The sequence below is a fragment of the Gorilla gorilla genome, chromosome 3, assembly GCF_029281585.2.
Source record: "Gorilla gorilla gorilla isolate KB3781 chromosome 3, NHGRI_mGorGor1-v2.1_pri, whole genome shotgun sequence".
Classification (NCBI taxonomy): Eukaryota; Metazoa; Chordata; class Mammalia; order Primates; family Hominidae; genus Gorilla; species Gorilla gorilla.
Genome location: NC_073227.2, coordinates 28,898,908 through 28,919,448, shown reverse-complemented (window position 1 = coordinate 28,919,448; position 20,541 = coordinate 28,898,908). Strand labels below are relative to the sequence as shown.

Genomic DNA, 20,541 nt, shown 5'->3' with positions numbered 1-20,541 from the left:
CATTTCACTTAGAAAAAAAATCAAATCAGGCTAAGAATGAACTGATTTCAATTTAAGGCAGATCAGTTCTAAGAAAGTAACACTGTGACTATCTGTAACAGATATTTTCCTGTATCCAGAAGTTGAATAGTTCCATCATTGATATACACAAGTCCCAAGAAATGAGAAACCACAACTGAGAACACTCATTTCTAAAGACCTAATTTCTAATATTTTAAGAAAAAAAGAGATATATAAGCTTTTAAGGTCTTAGAAAGAAGAGCATTCATTAGTTTCATGAAGGATTATGAAGTAACAGAAATTAGCACAATAATAAGCCAAGAGAAAGTCTTTGGTATGTAATTGCAATAGAAAATTTTCTATTCCAATTACATCAATCATTATTAAAATATTATGTAGGACATAAGAAGGAGGAAACAAGAGGAGTCAGAAAAAATAATAACAGCCCTTGTAGCTACAAAATCTTTTTTAAAATTCTGTATTAGCAACATTCAAAGCTAGTAAGATGGAGTAGTAAAAAAAGAATTTGATATTTCTGGGATCTGGATTACTCAACTACAGCTCTGTGTTCCCCTTCCAAATCTTAATGTGCCGTTTCTAAACTTTATTTACACGTATACTATCTCCTCCTCCACACCCCCTCCACTCCCACCACAAAATCTAACATGCTTGGCCTGTCCCTTTCTACTTGTCCCATTTCCCATACCGGCCCACAGGATATGGAAAATCACCTAGGGAGCGTTTCCCACTGAAAAGCTGTGGCATCATTATTTAGCATTTGTTCACTTCCACTCCACAGAAGAAGAAAGGAGAAATATATTTTGCATTTAAATTCTCAGAAGAGCAAGCAAGAATTTCCTTGCTGCAGAGGAGACATGGGATTAGCTAGGGGAAAGTTCTGCACATCTCCTCAACAAGGTGTCTGAATGTTAATGCTCTGCCTAGGACCCAAACACAACAAAGAAATTCATTATCTAGTAGGCTTAGGCACTTACTTCCTCTTGTCAACTGTATTCAAGGCATCCATCATGGAAAGAATATAATCAATCAAACAACTCATTGAGATTGGTCAAATGAGGTATTTCGCTAAAGCTTTATGTCTGCCATTTTAAAATTGTATATGATCAGGTAAATTTTCTCATAACTAATTCCTTTAGAAGTACCTACAATGGAACTAAGTTATGCAATGTTAAGATGGTCACATGCAATTCTATCATTAAGATCTGATTAAACAAAATTTCCAAAAGCAAGGACTGCTTTTATGAAAATATTTCTAAGACGAGATTATCTGAATGCTTCCTTCAAATGCTAAAAATTCAATTAGTCTAGTAATTTGACACCATACAGTTATGAAATCCTCCATATTTTGTACCTTGAAAAGTTAGAATAACCAATTAAACTATTCCAGCACTGTGTGTGCATATGTGTCCGTGTGTGTGTGTGTGTGTGTGTGTGTGTGTGTACACCTATGGGGGTATGCACGCACTTACAGACAGAATAGTGTAATCATCTGGACGTCTGAGTCAGAAAAGGCAGCAAATGAAAGAGAAAAAGGTATTTTTCCTCAAAGAGCTAAGTTAATCGTTCGGTTTTCTGAACTTTTCGATGGTCAAAACTAAACCACTGAAAATACTTTTAAGAAAAAAACTGTACCACTGTGCCACATTGAGTGCCACATTAAGCACTGTGAAAGTGTACACAAGCCCTATATTTATTCAACCTGAGTCTGGTCTGAGTCGCAGGGCTTGAGAACAGTGTGACCTAGAGACAGAAACTCTTGAGTTCTAAAAGGAAAATAACAGCATCAATTTCACATAGTTACCTGTGGCTGAAATGAGATAGTATATGTTAAATATATATACATGTCAATTTAGTAATACACCTAAAAGTTAAAAAAAAAAAAAAAAAGACTTAAGGAATAATATTCTACTTACACTTCCACCACGTTGCTCTAGCTTTTGTAATGCGCTGGTGATTGGCTCTTTGAATTTCTTGTCCATTAATCTCTTGGAAAGCTTTTAAAGTAAGATTAGGGGTAAACGAAATGACTTTAAACTTAACATTGCTCACCATACGCGTAAGTAAATCTTCAGGAGAACCCCTTGTTTTAGATTTCAAGGCTTTTTTTAGGAAGCATCTCATTGAAATTTACATGTATAAGGTACCTCTGTATTTGTTTTAAAAAACAATGAATTTACATTATTTCAGGTAAAACCAATCCTATAAAATCTGCTTCAGTATGCTATCTGAAGTAAGATTTCTATAAAATAGCATATTTTGTGATTCTGTAATTTGCAAGAGCATTGAGGACCATGATGGAAAGCTGTGCCTCTAAAACACACATTTTCCTGCAATAAAAAGGGAAGAGGGGACAAAGGATGGAGGATTTACATGAGTAATTTAAAACAGTGAATGCCCTGGGGATGGACAGGGTCCCTCTCTAGTCTTCCAGTTGCTTTCTTCAGACTGCATTACCCTACTGAATCTGTATACACTCTGTATAGCACAGAGGTTTATACGCAGATCCATGGGCCATCAGCCTCAGAATCACTTGAGATGCTGTTTAAAAATGCAGATTCTTGGGTCTCACGCCATACTTAACCAGAATCCCAGGGCAGAAGCCCAGAATCTACATTTTTAAGCAAGATTTTCAGGTGATTTATTCCCTCTTTAAAGTCCCATACATTTGTAGCTCAGAAAAGGTATAGCTTATTTTGCATAGAGGAAAAAAATGAGTTGTATACAGGGGTTCAGTAACTGGTTTTGAAAAACTTTTTCTAGAAGAATAATATCCTTTCTTCCAATAAACTTCTAATGTAGAAGTCTATAAACCCCATGAAAATGAAGGCTTTGAGGCTGAAAGGTATGGAAGATGTGAGTGAGGGACGAAGGGGGTCCGATAACACCTCATTGACATCCTCAGTGGTGTCTGTCTCATAGTTAGTGGTAACAGACCAGGAACTAACCCTCACACAACCTATTTCTAGAACTCCTTATATAACACCAGGATCTGATGGTCAGGGTGGTGTCTAGGTCTTCCCAAAGTGCTGGCAGCCCAGGAAAGCTAGATACCCGTTCAGTCAGTCCTTGTCTAGGAAAAGCAGAGCTCTGAGGAGGAATGCAAGTGACCAAAGATAAACGCCACTGACCCAGAAAGATTAGAAAACAAAACAAATGTATACAATTGTCAATCTGGTCTTTTCTTTCTGCCATCGGAGGTGGGACTTAGAGGCTATTTAGGAAGCCTTGCTTGACTGACTTTGAGGAAGGATCCAGCGTGATTCCTTTTCTCTACATATCACATCCCTTTGACTCCATCCCAATTTTCTCAGCAGATGTCCTCGCTGCTTATTTCTACATCCCCCACCCACCTGCAAAAAAAAAACAAAAAAAAAAACCCAAAACCAAAACCAATAATCTCCACAAGGACTGAGAGCATGCCTGTTTCTGCTCAGGATTATATTCTCACTGCTTGGCATACCTAGCACAAAACAGGAGGGCAGAGTGCAAGAGATTATTATTAAACTACTGAATATTTGAATGAGTCACTTTGTATACTAGTGTGAAATTCCTGTAGTTGGTCAGCCACACCCCCTGACATGAAGCTTACAAATATCTGCCAAGATTCTCTTTCTTCTGTCATAAGACTCCTCATATGTCAAGGCTTGAAAGTCTATTCTCACTATGTCTTCTCCTCACCTGAAACCTCACGGAATTTCATCTACCACCTATGAGCATACCTATCCTGATAGAGTCACCATCGCACCTGCTTCTTACACTGTTAACCAGGTAGTTCCTTGGGTGTACTGGAAGAGGTAGTTCCTAGTTGTGGAATAGGAAGTTAAAAATAAAGTTCTAGGATCTCTCATATGGATGGATCCAAGAAAAAACAGTGGAACCATTATCAAAATCATACCTCAGCTGTGAAATACAGAAGAATGCAGACAGGGAGGTCCTAACTAACTCTTTAATTTTTCTATCAGTATGCAGTATAGAACTTCCCTTGCCTAAAGTTTGGCCGTTGCCCCTAGCTCTTGAATGATAACCTCTAAGCTCTTGGAATGTCCTCCCAGATAGGGTATCCTTGTCAACATGGGAGTTTCGGGTGACACCAGGTAGTCTATACAATGTGATTTATGATGGGAACTTTGGTTCACAGGGTATTAGCTCGATTTCTAGAGAGGGTGTAGACTAATGTCAACCACACAGGCAGGCAGTCTTGCCTGCATGACAGACACCAATAAAAACCCTGGACACTAAGGCTCACATGAGCTTCCCTAGTTGGCAATACTCCATGCACGTTGCCACACATTGTTGCTGGAAGAAGTAAACACTGCATGAAGAGGGGGGCGGTTCCAAGATGGCCGAATAGGAAGAGCTCCAGTCTACAGCTCCCAGCGTGAGCGACGCAGAAGACAGGTGATTTCTGCATTTCCAACTGAGGTACCAGGTTCTTCTCACTGGGGCTTATTGGACAATGGGTGCAGGACAGCGGGTACAGCGCACCAAGTGTGAGCCGAAGCAGGGCGAGGCATCACCTCACCCGGGAAGCGCAAGGGATCAGGGAATTCCCTTTCCTAGCCAAGCAAAGCTGTGACAGATGGCACCTGGAATATCGGGTCACTCCCAACTTAATACTGCACTTTTCCAATGGTCTTAGCAAACAGCACACCAGGAGATTATATCCTGCACCTGGCTCAGAGGGTCCCATGCCCATGGAGCCTCACTCATTGCTAGCACAGCAGTCTGGGATAGAACTGCAAGGCGGCAGCAAGGCTGGGAGAGGGGCGCCCGCCATTGCTGAGGTTTCAGCAGGTAAACAAAGCAGATGGGAAGCTCAAACTGGGTGGAGCCCACCACAGCTCAAGGAGGCCTGCCTGCCTGCCTGTGTAGACTCCACCTCTGGGGGCAGGGCATAGCCAAACAAAAGGCAGCAGAAACCTCTGCAGACTTAAATGTCCCTGTCTGACAGCTTTGAAGAGAGTAGTGGTTCTCCCAGCATGGAGTTTGAGATCTGAGAACGGACAGACTGCCTCCTCAAGTGGGTCCCTGACCCCTGAGTAGCCTGAGAGGCACCCCCCAGTAGGAGCAGACTGACACCTCACACGGCCGGGTACCCCTCTGAGACGAAACTTCCAGAGGAACAATCAGGCAGCAACATTTGCTGTTCAGCAATATTCGCTGTTCTGCAGCCTGCACTGCTGATACCCAGGCAAACAGGGTCTGGAGTGGACCTCCAGCAAACTCCAACAGACCTGCAGCTGAGCGTCCCAACTGTTAGAAGGAAAACTAACAAACAGAAAGGACATCCACACCAAAACCCCATTTGTACGTCACCATCATCAAAGACCAAAGGTACATAAAACCACAAAGATGGGGAAAAAACAGAGCAGAAAAGCTGAAAATTCTAAAAATCAAAGCGCCTCTCCCCCTCCAAAGGAACACAACTCCTCGCCAGAAACGGAACTAAGCTGGATGGAGAATGACTTTGACAAGGTGACAAAAGAAGGCTTCAGACGATCAAACTTTTGCGAGCTAAAGGAGGAAGTTCGAACCCATTGCAAAGAAGTTAAAAACCTTGAAAAAAGATTAGATGAATGGCTAACTAGAATAACCAGTGTAGAGAGGACCTTAAATGACCTGATGGAGCTGAACACCATGGCACGAGAACTGCATGACGAATGCACAAGCTTCAGTAGCCGACTCAGTCAAGTGGGAGAAAGGGTATCAGTGATTGAAGATCAAATGAATGAAATGAAGCAAGAAGTGAAGTTTAGAGAAAAAAGAGTAAAAAGAAAGGAACAAAGCCTCCAAGAAATATGGAACTATGTGAAAAGACCAAATCTACATCTGATTGGTGTACCTGAAAGTGACAGGGAGAATGGAACCAAGTTGGAAAACACTCTGCAGGATATTATCCAGGAGAACTTTCCCAACTTAGCAAGGCAGGCCAACATTGAAATTCAGGAAATACAGAGAATGCCACCAAGATACTCCTTGAGAAGAGCAACTCCAAGACACATAATTGTCAGATTCACCAAGGTTGAAATGAAGGAAAAAATGTTAAGGGCAGCCAGAAGGAAAGGCTGGGTTACCCACAAAGGGAAGCCCATCAGACTAACAGCAGAACTCTTGGCAGAAACTCTACAAGCCAGAAGAGAGTGGGGGCCAATATTCAACATTCTTAAAGAAAAGAATTTTCAACCCAAAATATCATATCCAGCCAAACTAAGCTTCATAAGCGAAGGACAAATTAAATCCTTTACAGACAAGCAAATGCTGATTTTGTTACCACCAGACCTGCCTTACAAGAGCTCCTGAAGGAAACACTAAACATAGAAAGGAACAACCTGTACCAGCCACTGCAAAAACAAGCCAAATTGTAAAGACCATCGAGGCTAGGAAGAAACTGCATCAACTAATGAGCAAAATAATCAGCTAACATCATAATGACAGGATCAAATTCACACAAAACAATACTAACCTTAAATATACACGGGCTAAACGCTCCAATTAAAAGACAACAGACTGGCAGATTGGATAAAGAGTCGAGACCCATCAGGGTGCCGTATTCAGGAGACCCATCTCGTGTGCAGAGACACACATAGGCTCAAAATAAAGGGATGGAGGAAGATCTACCAAGCAAATGGAAAACAAAAAAAAGGCAGAAGTTGCAATCCTAGTCTCTGATAAAAGACTTTAAACCATCAAAGATCAAAAGAGACAAAGAAGGCCATTACATAATGGTAAAGGGATCAATTCAACAAGAAGGGCTAACTATCCTAAATATATATGCACCCAATACAGGAGCACCCAGATTCATAAAGCAAGTCCTGAGTGACCTACAAAGAGATTTAGACTCCCACACAATAATAATGGGAGACTTTAACACCCCACTGTCAACATTAGACAGATCAACAAGACAGAAAGTTAACAAGGATATCCAGGAACTGAACTCAGCTCTGCACCAAGTGGACCTAATAGACATCTACAGAACTCTCCACCCTAAATCAACAGAATATACATTTTTTTCAGCACCACACCACACCTATCCCAAAATTGACCACATAGTTGGAAGTAAAGCACTCCTCAGCAAATGTAAAAGAACAGAAATCATAACAAACTGTCTCTCAGACCACAGTGCAATCAAACTAGAACTCAGGATTAAGAAACTCACTCAAAACCGCTCAACTACATGGAAACTGAACAACCTGCTCCGGAACGACTGCTGGATACATAATGAAATGAAGGCAGAAATAAAGATGTTCTTTGAAACCAATGAGAACAAAGACACAATGTACCAGAATCTCTGGGACATATTTAAAGCAGTATGTAGAGGGAAATTTATAGCACTAAAAGCCCACAAGAGAAAAGCAGGAAAGATCTAAAACTGATACCCTAACATCACAATTAAAAGAACTAGAGAAGCAAGAGCAAACACATTCAAAAGCTAGCAGAAGGCAAGAAATAACTAAGATCAGAGCAGAACTGAAGGAGATAGAGACACAAAACACCCTTCAAAAAATCAATAAATCCAGGAGCTGGTTTTTTTGAAAAGATCAACAAAATTGATAGACCGCTAGCAAGACTAATAAAGTAAAGAGAGAAGAATCAAATAGATGCAATAAAAAATGATAAAAGGGATATCACCACCAATCCCACAGAAATACAAACTACCATCAGAGAATACTATAAACACCTCTATGCAAATAAACTAGAAAATCTTGCAGAAATGGATGAATTCCTGGACACATACAGTCTCCCAAGACTAAACCAGGAAGAAGTTGAATCTCTGAATAGACCAATAACAGGCTCGGAAATTGAGGCAATAGTTAATAGCTTACCAACCAAAAAAAGTCCAGGACCAGATGGATTCACAGCTGAATTCCACCAGAGGTACAAGGAGGAGCTGGTACCATTCTTCTGAAACTATTCCAATCAATAGAAAAAGAGGGAATCCTCCCTAACTCATTTTATGAGGCCAGCATCATGCTGATACCAAAACCTGGCAGAGACACAACAAAAAAAAGAATTTAAGACCAATATCCCTGATGAACATCAATGCAAAAATCCTCAATAAATTACTGGCAAACCGAATCCAGCAGCACATCAAAAAGCTTATCCACCATGATCAAGTGGATAAGCTTCATCCCTGGGATGCAAGGCTGGTTCAACATACACAAATCAATAAACGTAATCCAGCATATGAACAGAACCAAACACAAAAACCACGATTATCTCGATAGATGCAGAAAAGGACTTTGTCAAAATCAGCAATCCTTCATGCTAAAAACTCTCAATAGATTAGGTATTGATGGGACGTATCTCAAAATAATAAGAGCTATTTATGACACACCCACAACCAATATCATACTGAATGGGTAGAAACTGGAAGCATTCCCTTTGAAAACTGGCACAAGACAGGGATGCCCTCTCTCACCACTCCTATTCAACATAGTGTTGGAAGTTCTGGCCAGGGCAATCAGGCAGGAGAAAGAAATAAAGGGTATTCAATTACGAAAAGAGGAAGTCAAATTGTCCCCGTTTGCAGATGACATGATTGTATATCTAGAAAACCCCATCGTCTCAGCCCAGAATCTCCTTAAGCTGATAAGCAACTCAGCAAAGTCTCAGGATACAAAATCTATGTGCAAAAATCACAAGCATTCTTATACACCAATAACAGACAGAGAGCCAAATCATGAGTGAACTCCCATTCACAACTGCTTCAAAGAGAATAAAATACCTAGGAATCCAACTTACAAGTGATGTGAAGGACCTCTTCAAGGAGAACTACAAACCACTGCTCAAGGAAATAAAAGAGGATACAAACAAATGGAAGAACATTCCATGCTCATGGATAGGAAGAATCAATATTGTGAAAATGGCCATACTGCCCAAGGTAATTTACAGATTCAACGCCATCCCCATCAAGCTACCAATGACTTTCTTCACAGAATTGGAAAAGAACTACTTTAAAGTTCATATGGAAACAAAAAAGAGCCCACATTGCCAAGACAATCCTAAGCCAAAGAACAAAGCTGGAGGCATCACACTACTTCAAACTATACTACAAGGCTACAGTAACCAGAACAGCATGGTACTGGTACCTAAACAGAGATACTGACCAATGGAACAGAACAGAGGCCTCAGAAATAATACCACACATCTACAACCATCTGATCTTTGACAAACCTGACAGAAACAAGCAATGGGGAAAGGATTCCCTATTTAATAAATGGTGCTGGGAAAACTGGCTAGCCATATGGAGAAAGCTGAAACTGGATCCCTTCCTTACACCTTATACAAAAATTAATTCAAGATGGATTAAAGACTTAAACGTTAGACCTAAAACCATAAAAACCCTAGAAGAAAACCTAGGCAATACCATTCAGGACATAGGCATGGGCAAAGACTTCATGTCTAAAACACCAAAAGCAACGGCAACAAAAGCCAAAATTGACAAATGGGATCTAATTAAACTAAAGAACTTCTGCACAGCAAAAGAAACTACCATCAGAGTAAACAGGCAACCTACAGAATGGGAAAAAATTTTTGCAATCTACTCATCTGACAAAGGGCTAATATCCAGAATCCACAAAGAACTCAAACAAATTTACAAGAAAAAAACAAACAACCCCATCAAAAATTGGGTGAAGGATACGAACAGACACTTCTCAAAAGAAGACATTTATGCAGCCAACAGACACAAGAAAAAATGCTCATCATCACCGGCCATTAAGAAATGCACATCAAAACCACAATGAGATACCATCTCACACCAGTTAGAATGGCAATCATTAAAAAGTCAGGAAACAACAGGTGCTGGAGAGGATGTGGAGAAATAGGAACACATTTACACCGTTGGTGGGACTGTAAACTAGTTCAACCATTGTGGAAGACAGTGTGGCGATTCCTCAAGGATCTAGAACTAGAAATACCATTTGACCCAGCCATCCCATTACTGGGTATATACCCAAAGGATTATAAAACACGTTGCTATAAAGACACATGCACATGTATGTTTATTGCGGCACTATTCACAATAGCAAAGACTTGGAACCAACCCAAATGTCCATCAATGATAGACTGGATTAAGAAAATGTGGCACATATACACCATGGAATACTATGCAGCCATAAAAAATGATGAGTTCATGTCCTTTGTAGGGACATGGATGAAGCTGGAAACCATCATTCTCAGCAAACTTGCTCAAGGACAGAAAACCAAACACCTCATGTTCTCACTCATAGGTGGGAATTGAACAATGAGAATACTTGGACACAGGAAGGGGAACATCACATACCAGGGCCTGTCGGGGGAGGGATACCATTAGGAGATATACCTAATGTAAATGATGAGTTACTGGGTTCAACACACCAACATGGCACATGTATACATACGTAACAAACCTGCATGTTGTGCACATGTACCCTAGAACTTAAAGTATAATTAAAACAAACAAACAAACAAAAAAAACACTGCATGAATAACTTCACTAGGAGAAGAAAACTGAAAACTCCATGACTGGTCTCTCATGGACCCTGCCCTATGTGCCTCTTACCTTTGCTGATTTTAATCTTTACTTTTTGTGTGTTGTAAGAAACCATAACAGCCAGTAACAGCTTTCCTGAGTTCCATGGATCCTTCTGGCAAATCATGAAACCTAAGAGTGGTCTTGGGAACCTCATGAGCTGCACAGGGTCCCAGTAAATATTTATATTAAAGACTAAAGTTATACATATCAGGAAAAGGTCTCTTCCTGAATGAAATTTACAGATTCACTAAAACATCTCAATGAAAAACAAAAATACTTAAACATGTTTGGTAACATATAATTACACAAGACAGTGTATGGGCACCGCTTACATTCATAGTTAATCAACACGAGCATAATACCATCTTACTGTTCATTAGCTTTTATCCATTCAACTTTTGGTTTTTTTTGAAGTGCAGACTCGCTCTGTTACCCAGGCTGGAATGCACTGTCACAATCTTGTCCCACTACAACCTCCACCTCCCAGGTTCAAGCAATTCTCCTGCCTCAGCCTCCTGAAGCTGGGATTACAGGTGTATGCCACCACACTTGGCTAATATTTTGTATTTTAGTAGAGATGGGGTTTCACCATGTTGCCCAGGCTGGTCTCAAACTCCTGAGCTCAGGCAATCCACCCACCTCAGCCTCCAAAGTGTTAGGATTACAGGTGTAAGCCACCACGCCCGGGTGGTTTACTTTTTATTATAACCCTGAACTCTGCTCATGTAGGTGCTTTCCATTTAAAAAAAATAGTAATACTGTCCATTAGTAAAATGTTTTATGAACGATCTGTATATTTTTTGCTAAGGATGATGAGATTTTAAAGGTTTATTTTATTTTATTTTATTATTATTATACTTTAAGTTTTAGGGTACATGTGCACAATGTGCAGGTTAGTTACATATGTATACATGTGCCATGCTGGTGTGCTGCACCCATTAACTTGTCCTTTAGCATTAGGTATATCTCCTAATGCTATCCCTCCCCCATCCCCCTACCCCACAACAGTACCCAGAGAGTGATGTTACCCTTCCTGTGTCCATGTGTTCTCATTGTTCAATTCCCACCTATGAGTGAGAACATGCAGTGTTTGGTTTTTTGTCCTTGCGATAGTTTACTGAGAATGATGATTTCCAGTTTCATCCATGTCCCTACAGAGGAATGAACTCATCATTTTCTATGGCTACATAGTATTCCATGGTGTATATGTGCCACATTTTCTTAATCCAGTTTATCATTGTTGGACATTTGGGTTGGTTCCAAGTCTTTGCTATTGTGAGTAGTGCCGCGATAAACATACGTGTGCATGTGTCTTTATAGCAGCATGATTTATAGTCGTTTGGGTATATACCCAGTAATGGGATGGCTGGGTCAAATGGTATTTCTAGTTCTAGATCCCTGAGGAATCGCCACACTGACTTCCACAATGGTTGAACTAGTTTACAGTTCCACCAACAGTGTAAAAGTGTTCCTATTTCTCCACATCCTCTCCAGCACCTGTTGTTTCCTGACTTTTTAATGATTGCCATTCTAATTGGTCTGAGATGGTATCTCATTGTGGTTTCGATTTGCATTTCCACCAGGCCTGCCCTAAAAGAGCTCCTGAAGGAAGCACCAAACATGGAAAGGAACAACCGGTACCGGCCACTGCAAAATCATGCCAAATTGTAAAGACCACTGAGGCTAGGAAGAAACTGCATCAACTAATGAGCAAAATAACCAGCTAACATCATAATGACAGGATCAAATTCACACATCACAATATTAACTTTAAATGTAAATGGACTAAATGCTCCAATTAAAAGACACAGACTGGCAAACTGGATAAAGAGTCAAGACCCATCAGGGTGCTGTATTCACGAAACCCATCTCACGTGCAGAGCCACACATAGGCTCAAAATAAAAGGATGGAGGAAGATCTACCAAGCAAATGGAAAACAAAAAAAGGCAGGGGTTGCAGTCCTAGTCTTGGATAAAACAGACTTTAAACCAACAAAGATCAAAAGAGACAAAGAAGGCCATTACATAATGGTAAAGGGATCAATTCAACAAGAAGAGCTAACTATCCTAAATATATATGCACCCAATACAGGAGCACCCAGATTCATAAAGCAAGTCCTGAGTGACCTACAAAGAGATTTAGACTCCCACACAATAATAATGGGAGACTTTAACACCCCACTGTCAACATTAGACAGATCAACAGGACAGAAAGTTAACAAGGATATCCAGGAATTGAACTCAGCTCTGCACCAAGCAGACCTAATAGACATCTACAGAACTCTCCACCGCAAATCAACAGAATATACATTTTTTTCAGCACCACACCACACCTATCCCAAAATTGACCACATAGTTGGAAGTAAAGCACTCCTCAGCAAATGTAAAAGAACAGAAATCATAACGAACTGTCTCTCAGACCACAGTGCAATCAAACTAGAACTTAGGATTAAGAAACTCACTCAAAACCGCTCAGCTACATGGAAACTGAACAACCTGCTCTGGAATGACTACTGGGTACATAACGAAATGAAGGCAGAAATAAAGATGTTCTTTGAAACCACCGAGAACAAAGACACAACATACCAGAATCTCTGGGACACATTCAAAGCAGTGTGTAGAGGGAGATTTTTAAGGTTTTGAGTTGAAGATTTGAAATTGTTAAATATGAAGAGATATGGATGGTGCATGATACATACAGTCAATCATTATCTAATCTTTGCAGTACTTACGCTTGTAAGCAGATGCTTCAGATGGTCGTTTAGAGAAGGACCAACAACGACACTTAGCTGAACTAGAGCATTCAATCCTCTTTCAAACACTTCATCATCCGAATGGACCTGTAAGGTTGGTTAGTTGGGGGATGTATGGGCATCAGGGAAGAGAGGAGAAAAGGAAAGAAAAGATAGGTTAGAAAAAAGGGCAAGCAAGTAGAGAAAAGGATAAGATTAAACATCTACAATCAGAAGATAGTCAACGAAACCTAGAATTTTAAAAATAACCTTCAACACAGGACATCTAGAAGCAAAAAACAAATTTTCCATCTGACTGAAGCATTAACTAAAATATATGTAGCATACAGAAAGACTGATTTGAGGTTCATTACTTCCTCTAATTACTTAAAATGTCCCTTTTTACCTTTAGTACATCCTCTAAAGATGTCTTCAAGTATGTAGTTATCTGGCCCTGAGTAACAGTTGCCTAATTCTGCAAATGTGTCAGAATCACAGATAAAGGACTAATTTGCATATAATTTGGAGGGGAAAAGGCATACAATATTCTACATATATTACAGCTTTCTTTTCTATCATGTTTTCAAATATAAAGTACAATGAAATAAATGACATACCAGAGCTGCCTTTAGCACAGGAATCAGTCTAGGTAGCAAAGGAATAGCTTTTTCAGGAGCACCTTTGACCAAAAGTAATTCTCTAAAACCCTCCTTTGACACAAAAGTGTATGGATGCTTAGTCTCTCTCAGACCCTGACAAAAACCAAGAGGAAACATGATTTACTACCCATTTCATTGTGCTAATAACAGAAAAATTGAGTCTTTACTTGCTTAAACAAAAATCAAAAATTTCATTATTGTTTTCCTAATCATGATTATAATTTCAGTAGTTACAATTTCAATTACACTGAGAAACTGTGGGACAAAGGGTCCCTTGGTATCCCAAGGGACTGGTTCCAGGGCCCCCCCTCCAATGGATACCAAAACCCGTGGATACTAAAGTTCTTCATATAAAAGAGCATAGTATGTGCACATACTCCCATATACTTTAAATAATCTCTAGATTACTTATAATGCCTATTACAATGGAAATGCTTCATCAATAATTTTTATATTGCATTATTTGTATTTTTTATTTTTGCATTGTATTTTTTTTTAATAGTTTCGATCTGCAGCTAGTTAAAACCCTAGATGTGGAACCCATGGATGGGAAGGGCCAACTGTACATGAGACAGGAGTAATCTCTACCCACAGAAGGGAAGGAAGGGAGAAGAAAAAGAAAAAAATAAGAAAAAGGAAAAGAAAAGAAATGGAAAACAGGGGAGGCAAGAAAAAATGTAAGAAGAAAGAGAAAAAATAGGAAGGAAGGAAAAAGCAGGAAATGGAAGGAGGAAAAGGAAAGCTAAATGAAACTACAGACAAAAAGAAGGGAAACTCGCTAGGATAATAAAAAGATTTTGTTATGTACACTCACTTTCTGAAAGCAGAGCAAATTAGTCTATGTTTATAACCACTCCTTTATGAATGCATGGCTATAAGATCCCCTACATTTAGTGATTTTATGAGTTAATAAGTTTCTAAAATAAATTTCCCTCATATTTAAGTATTTTATATTAACGTATTTAGAAAGCAAGTATCATACTATATGCATTTTAAAGGCATGTTAAGATTTTAAATGTCATTTGTAATACTGAAATGCAGTATGAAAATATTTTAAAAAACTGTAGATCATATCTCACTATGCCTTTCACCCTAAATGCATTAGAAACAATTAGCTAGTACTCTTTTATGATTTAACCACAGTGAGTCAAAAGGGCCATCTGACTTTTTTTGAAATGTTAAAGCAAAACAAAATCAACAGTAAACTCCTTCAGTTTGACTAATTATCTATGAAGAAATATAATCAGCTGCAAAATCATGCTTAGAAAAACCAGTTTTCAAATAATTTGTCCTTCAGACCTAAATATCTGCTTCCAAATAGTAATCAAACATTTCCTTTCCTTGAAGCTGTCATGCTTTTGAAAACCATCCTGCCAAGCACATGGGCGTCATTTTGGATCAAATAGCAGTGTCCCGTATCCTGTTCATTTTTGAGATAAAAACTCTCAGACTAAAAGCTGAAGTGGATTTCAGCAGTGGTTCTTCTGTCACTACTTATCTGTTAGTAAATGAGGCCAGGAGAAAGATAAAAATCTACTCAATACAGAAAGAAAAGCATTGACATTTGGACGACAGGTATATAAAAGGCTGACTTTAAGCAGAAGTTAGAGTCCCTTTAAGGATATCCCAAATTAAAGCACTCCCTGTACAATATGATTAGCTTCACTACACTTTCAAAGCTATCACCAGTTTTGATTAGTTTAAAAAAAAAAAAAAAACACGGTTTGCTACCTGGTATAAAAGGCTTAAGGTTTAAAAAATAAGGAAACATAACTAATTGTGTGTGTGTGTGTGTGTGTGCGTGTGTGTGTTTGAGATAGCATCTCACTCTACTGTGCCTGGCTAATGTGATTTTTTTTTTTCTTTTTTGTAGAGACAGGGTCTCCCTATGTAGGTCAAGCTGGTCTCAAACTCCTGGGCTCAAGTGATCCTCCTGCCTTGGCCTCCTAAAGTGCTGGGATTACAAGCATGAGCCACAGCACCCAGCCTAACCTTTAATGCCAACCTCAAAACTGAATTTCAAAATAGGCTACCTATAAAAATACACTGCTTGTAATACTCAGCAATAAATTAAGAAAAACAAAAACTTATGGCTTTTGCTAGTAACTGGTTAGTTTACTCTTAAGAGAGTAAACATATTTGGAGGATTAAACGAGGAACTAGAGATTTTGATGTTTCATTTTAATTAAGGAATCTCAATTGGCAAAATTACATTTTTCAGTTCTGCTCCCACTTGGTCCTCCCCACTGGTTTTATAGGAAAGGCAAATGATATTAACCTAAAAAGGCACTGCCATGTTTATAGAGTAAGTTACACAGTAGTAACTAATCTAAGTAAAACTATCAGTGAAAGAACTCAGCTGTTTTATTACTAATATCACCCAAACTCTAATCATTTGTTTCTTACTAATGACAACAAAACGATCCTTAACTTTTAAAAAGTCAAGTAATTAAAAGTTTAAATACAAGACAACTGGTTAATTCATTTCTCTACTTCTAACTCTAAGAATAAAATTCATAGAAGATAGCAATGATTCACTTGAAGCTAAGACTCCACCAACATTTTTCCTGACACAAATGTTAAATTATATAAAGGAAGCTATCAAAAGTTTTTTTTTAAATAGTCTATAAAACCACCTCCATGATATTGTACTGGAAATGTACAAGCAAAGAGCTGGAGTATTCTCCAAAAGAACATTTAGGTAGGTAGTATCAACTCCCTAAGAAACACATCATGTCAACACGATTGGTTGTATATAGAACCACTTACCACTATCTGACAGTTTTCAGTTTAATCCCTGATGTTTTCCTGATTTCACTAGTACCAAAAAATCTCTCCTCATTATGAGTCCACATATTTTTTTTGAAGTAAGTACAAATATTTCATCTAGTTATCTACAAATCCCTATGCAGACTAATTCCATGTTTATAAAGCTGATTAATCAATTTCAAATAACTATATAAGAATCATAATTCATTCCTAAGGGTGTGTGGTGTTTCAATGCCTATTGTGTGCTTCGTTTTTCAAAGGCATAGAATGAAATTTACTGATGAGCTACAAAGTAGCATTTAATGCAATTTTTAATGTTTATTTTCTGATAAATATTCAAGAGATGGCATATTTACCTCAGCTAAAGTAATAAGAAGTGGATCAAATGAAAGACTTTCAGGAGGACATTCCCACTGTAATCTGTGTTTTACTGAACCATGTACCAATCTAAAATATAAAAGTTAGTGAATGCAACAAGAAAAATATAATTCTATATTAAGCAGGGATAATCTAACATACAGTATAACCATATCAGATTTATTTTGTAACATGTAGGAATACCATAACTTTATAAGATAGTACAAGGACATTTTACAAAACAATGTCAATAATCCTACACATTCCTAGTCTTACAGCAAAAGTGACCCACATGTGTTAAGGTTACAGTTTTGGTGCTTAAGCATGTTGCTATCTGTGAATCTTAACACAGATATGCCAGGTGATATCTTTCAGTGATATGACACAATAGGTAATCTACAGAAATGAAAAAATGCAAACAAAACGTAGTAATTATTAAAAATGTTTCACAAGGAACATTGTTTTTCAGATACAGATCATGTAACCCTAACACTAATAATCTGAAGGCTAAACCAAGTTTCATCTCTGTTAAAGAGAAGAAAACTGAGGCCAGGAAGGTAAAATGGCCCATTTAGGGTTACAAAGTGGTGGCCCCTGAATTAGGATTTATGCTTCTTTTAACTGCTTTTTTTTGAGACGGAGTTTCACTCTTGTTGCCCAGGCTCAAGTGTAATGGCACGATCTTGGCTCACCGCAACCTCCGCCTCCCAGGTTCAAGCAATTCTCCTGCCTAAGCCTCCCGAGTAGCTGGGATTACAGGCATGCACCGCCACACCCGGCTAATTTTGTATTTTTTTTTTTTTTTTTTTAAGTAGAGATGGGGTTCCTCCACGTTGGTCAGGCTGGTCTCGAACTCCTGACCTCAGGTGATCCACCCGCCTTGGCCTTCCAAAGTGCTGGGATTACAGCCTTTACTGAGGAATAACTAACACGCAATAAACTGCATGTATTTACAGTATACAATTTGGTATGTTTTTATGTACGAATACACTCAAGGAACTATCATCACAATCATGACAGTTAACTTAATCCATCAACCTAAATGCTTCTTTGAACTCCTTTGTAATGTTGTCAACTTCTTGACTCCTTTGGGCTTATTTTCATAAGAGTAAGACGTCTCTCTAATATTGTTTTTACATTTTTGCAACAATAAGTTTTTGAGGGGTGGGGAGTAGAGAATTAAGAACCTTTAAATAGGGTTTCAATTCAGAATGTAAATATGAAATAACAATAAACTGAAGAGTATTTCTTGAGCTTATTTTTCACTCCAAATCCAAAAATACCATTAAAAACTAGATTTCTTGAATTTTGGAACAAAAATAAATAAATGTTGTGATTATTTCCATAATCAAAATAAAATTTTCTATCATCTAGAACAGGCTAAAACTGGATGTACTCTGAAGAAATAAATGCTTTATAGAAATAAATTGTAAAATGATACATTATCTGTAGTTTTTTTTTAAAGTTCTGACATCTGTCTAGAAAGGTGGCAAGAATTATATCCAAAATGAAGCAAAAACAGCCATATGTATTTATTATGAAATATAAACAATTTCATTAAATTGACAACTTTCATTTTACCAACAAGATAGGATTTTTTAATTTGCAACTTGCCCAAGCCTGCAAATGCTTAAATTGATTATTTTAGAAAAAGGGTTCAAGTAAAGTTCTTAAACTGATGGTTTATCATAGATCCCAATAACTGTATTTTGGAACTAGAATGGTTTTCTTCAACAACATCCAGGGATCTATACCAGTCCAAAAGAAAGTGTGAATAAAGTCATCTTTATTTCAACCTCACTAGTAAATAAAACTTACAATACATTTAAACTAAATATTGTATTCATTTTACTCAATGATTTTGAATAATTTGGTCAGTTATAAATCATATTGATTTTACCTGCAAGGAATACCTCCTTTAGAGTAAATAGCTGCAAATGCAGAAGGCGCTCGTGACTGTTCACCAAACTAAAATAAAAAATGAAAATATTACTATCACCTGTACTTCTGAGGTCAGAAGCACACAGCCATTTTGCTTTTCAAACCGCCAAGCTGGTATCGAAGCGCACCGTTTCTACTCAGCAACACAATTGAGAAAAACTGTCAATCCTCTCTCTACTAGAATATCACGACCACACTTGGTACATCTCTTTTTTCCCCTAACGATTCAGGATGCTTGAACGCGGCTGAAACCACATATGGAATGATAGTTCTTTCTACCTTCTTCCCCACTGTGACCTTTCAAGGTGAGGACTCTATGGAGAAGGGGTGTTAAGTACAGAAAAAGTATATTTGTTTTTTGCCACCTGCACATCTCCTACTTTGTGCTTCAGCCAAATACAGATGGCGTAGGTAGTCAAATTTCTCCAAACTGGCTTTAGGCTTCTATAAAAAACAAAGGATTGCGCTGGGCAGGAGGGAGAGAATTGAAGATGGGGAAGATTCTCACAAATATATGCCTGGATGTATTTTCTTAGATATATAACTTCATAACCTTTCAGTTTTGCTATATATGAATAGCTTGATTTTATACCTACTCTCAAAGATGATTTAAGGGATGGTCAACCACAACAGTTAAAGAATTACAGCATAAATAATTTCAATATAATTGATAAGAGACTTAAAGAGGATTTAGGAACAAAAAGTAAATATTTTATCACATGGTACTTTTAATATATAATCAAATGAAAAATAGTTGTCTAAATTACAAAATATAAATTGACCTGTTTTAAAGATATAACTAGATAATTTTTTTTAAGTCACACACAGTGGTAGTTTTAAAATGTGCTTAAAAAGTTTAGAATCAGCCCTTTTTTCCTCTGGAAAAGCATGAGTTTTGAGTAAAAGCACATAGGAGAAAATTCGTTCAAATTCAATTACAATAGAAGATTCATATCTGGCCAGGCGCAGTGGCTCAAGCCTGTAATCCCAGCACTTTGGGAGGCTGAGGCGGGTGGATCACGAGGTCAGGAGATCAAGACCATCCTGGCTAACATGGTGAAACCCCATCTCTACTAAAAATACAAAAAACTAGCCAGGATGGTGGCGGGTGCCTGTAGTCCCAGCAACTCGGGAGGGCTGAGGCAGGAGAATGGCTTGAACCCGGGAGGCGGAGTTTGCAGTGAACCAAGATTGTGCCACTGCACTCCAGCCTGGCGACGGAGCGAGATTCCGTCTCAAAAAAAAAAAGATTCATTCCCAAAATTCAATCCATGTTATGTGTAACAATTCACAAGAGGAATGTTTCACTCATCTAGTTATAATTTCTGCTATAAAAGAAATACAAGTTTTAAAAATTATTTTCAAGTAACAAGCATATCCGATAAGAAAGTTGTTTGAAAAAGTGCTACACATATTGGAGAAAAAATTAAGACAAATTAGTACTATACTATCAACATATTTTACTTCTACCATCTACAAGCAAATGATCTTTCTTTTTGGCCCTTACAGGTCATGAAAATAATCCCTAAAATTTCAATATACCCAC

The 20,541-nt window shown here is 38.2% G+C and overlaps 1 protein-coding gene across 19 annotated transcripts in view; it reads right to left on the bottom strand.

The window, feature by feature from the left end:
- The window catches only part of PACRGL (parkin coregulated like), a 58,529-nt gene that overhangs the window by 28,010 nt on the left and 9,978 nt on the right, over positions 1–20,541 (bottom strand). For 12 of the 19 annotated variants that reach the window (XR_010133202.1, XR_010133201.1, XR_010133203.1 and 9 more), the window contains 5 exons: positions 18,955–19,022; positions 17,054–17,144; positions 13,887–14,021; positions 13,270–13,377; positions 1,935–2,015 (listed from right to left, as the gene is read on the bottom strand). Coding sequence is in view for 13 of the 19 variants with exons in the window: in XM_031009906.3 (XP_030865766.1) it covers positions 1,935–2,015; positions 13,270–13,377; positions 13,887–14,021; positions 17,054–17,144; positions 18,955–19,022 (483 nt within the window). In the remaining 6 variants the exon portion in view is untranslated. The remainder of the gene's footprint in view (positions 1–1,934; positions 2,016–13,269; positions 13,378–13,886; positions 14,022–17,053; positions 17,145–18,954; positions 19,023–20,541) is intronic. The other 7 variants (XR_008679373.2, XM_031009913.3, XM_031009914.3 and 4 more) reach the window with 4 other exon arrangements.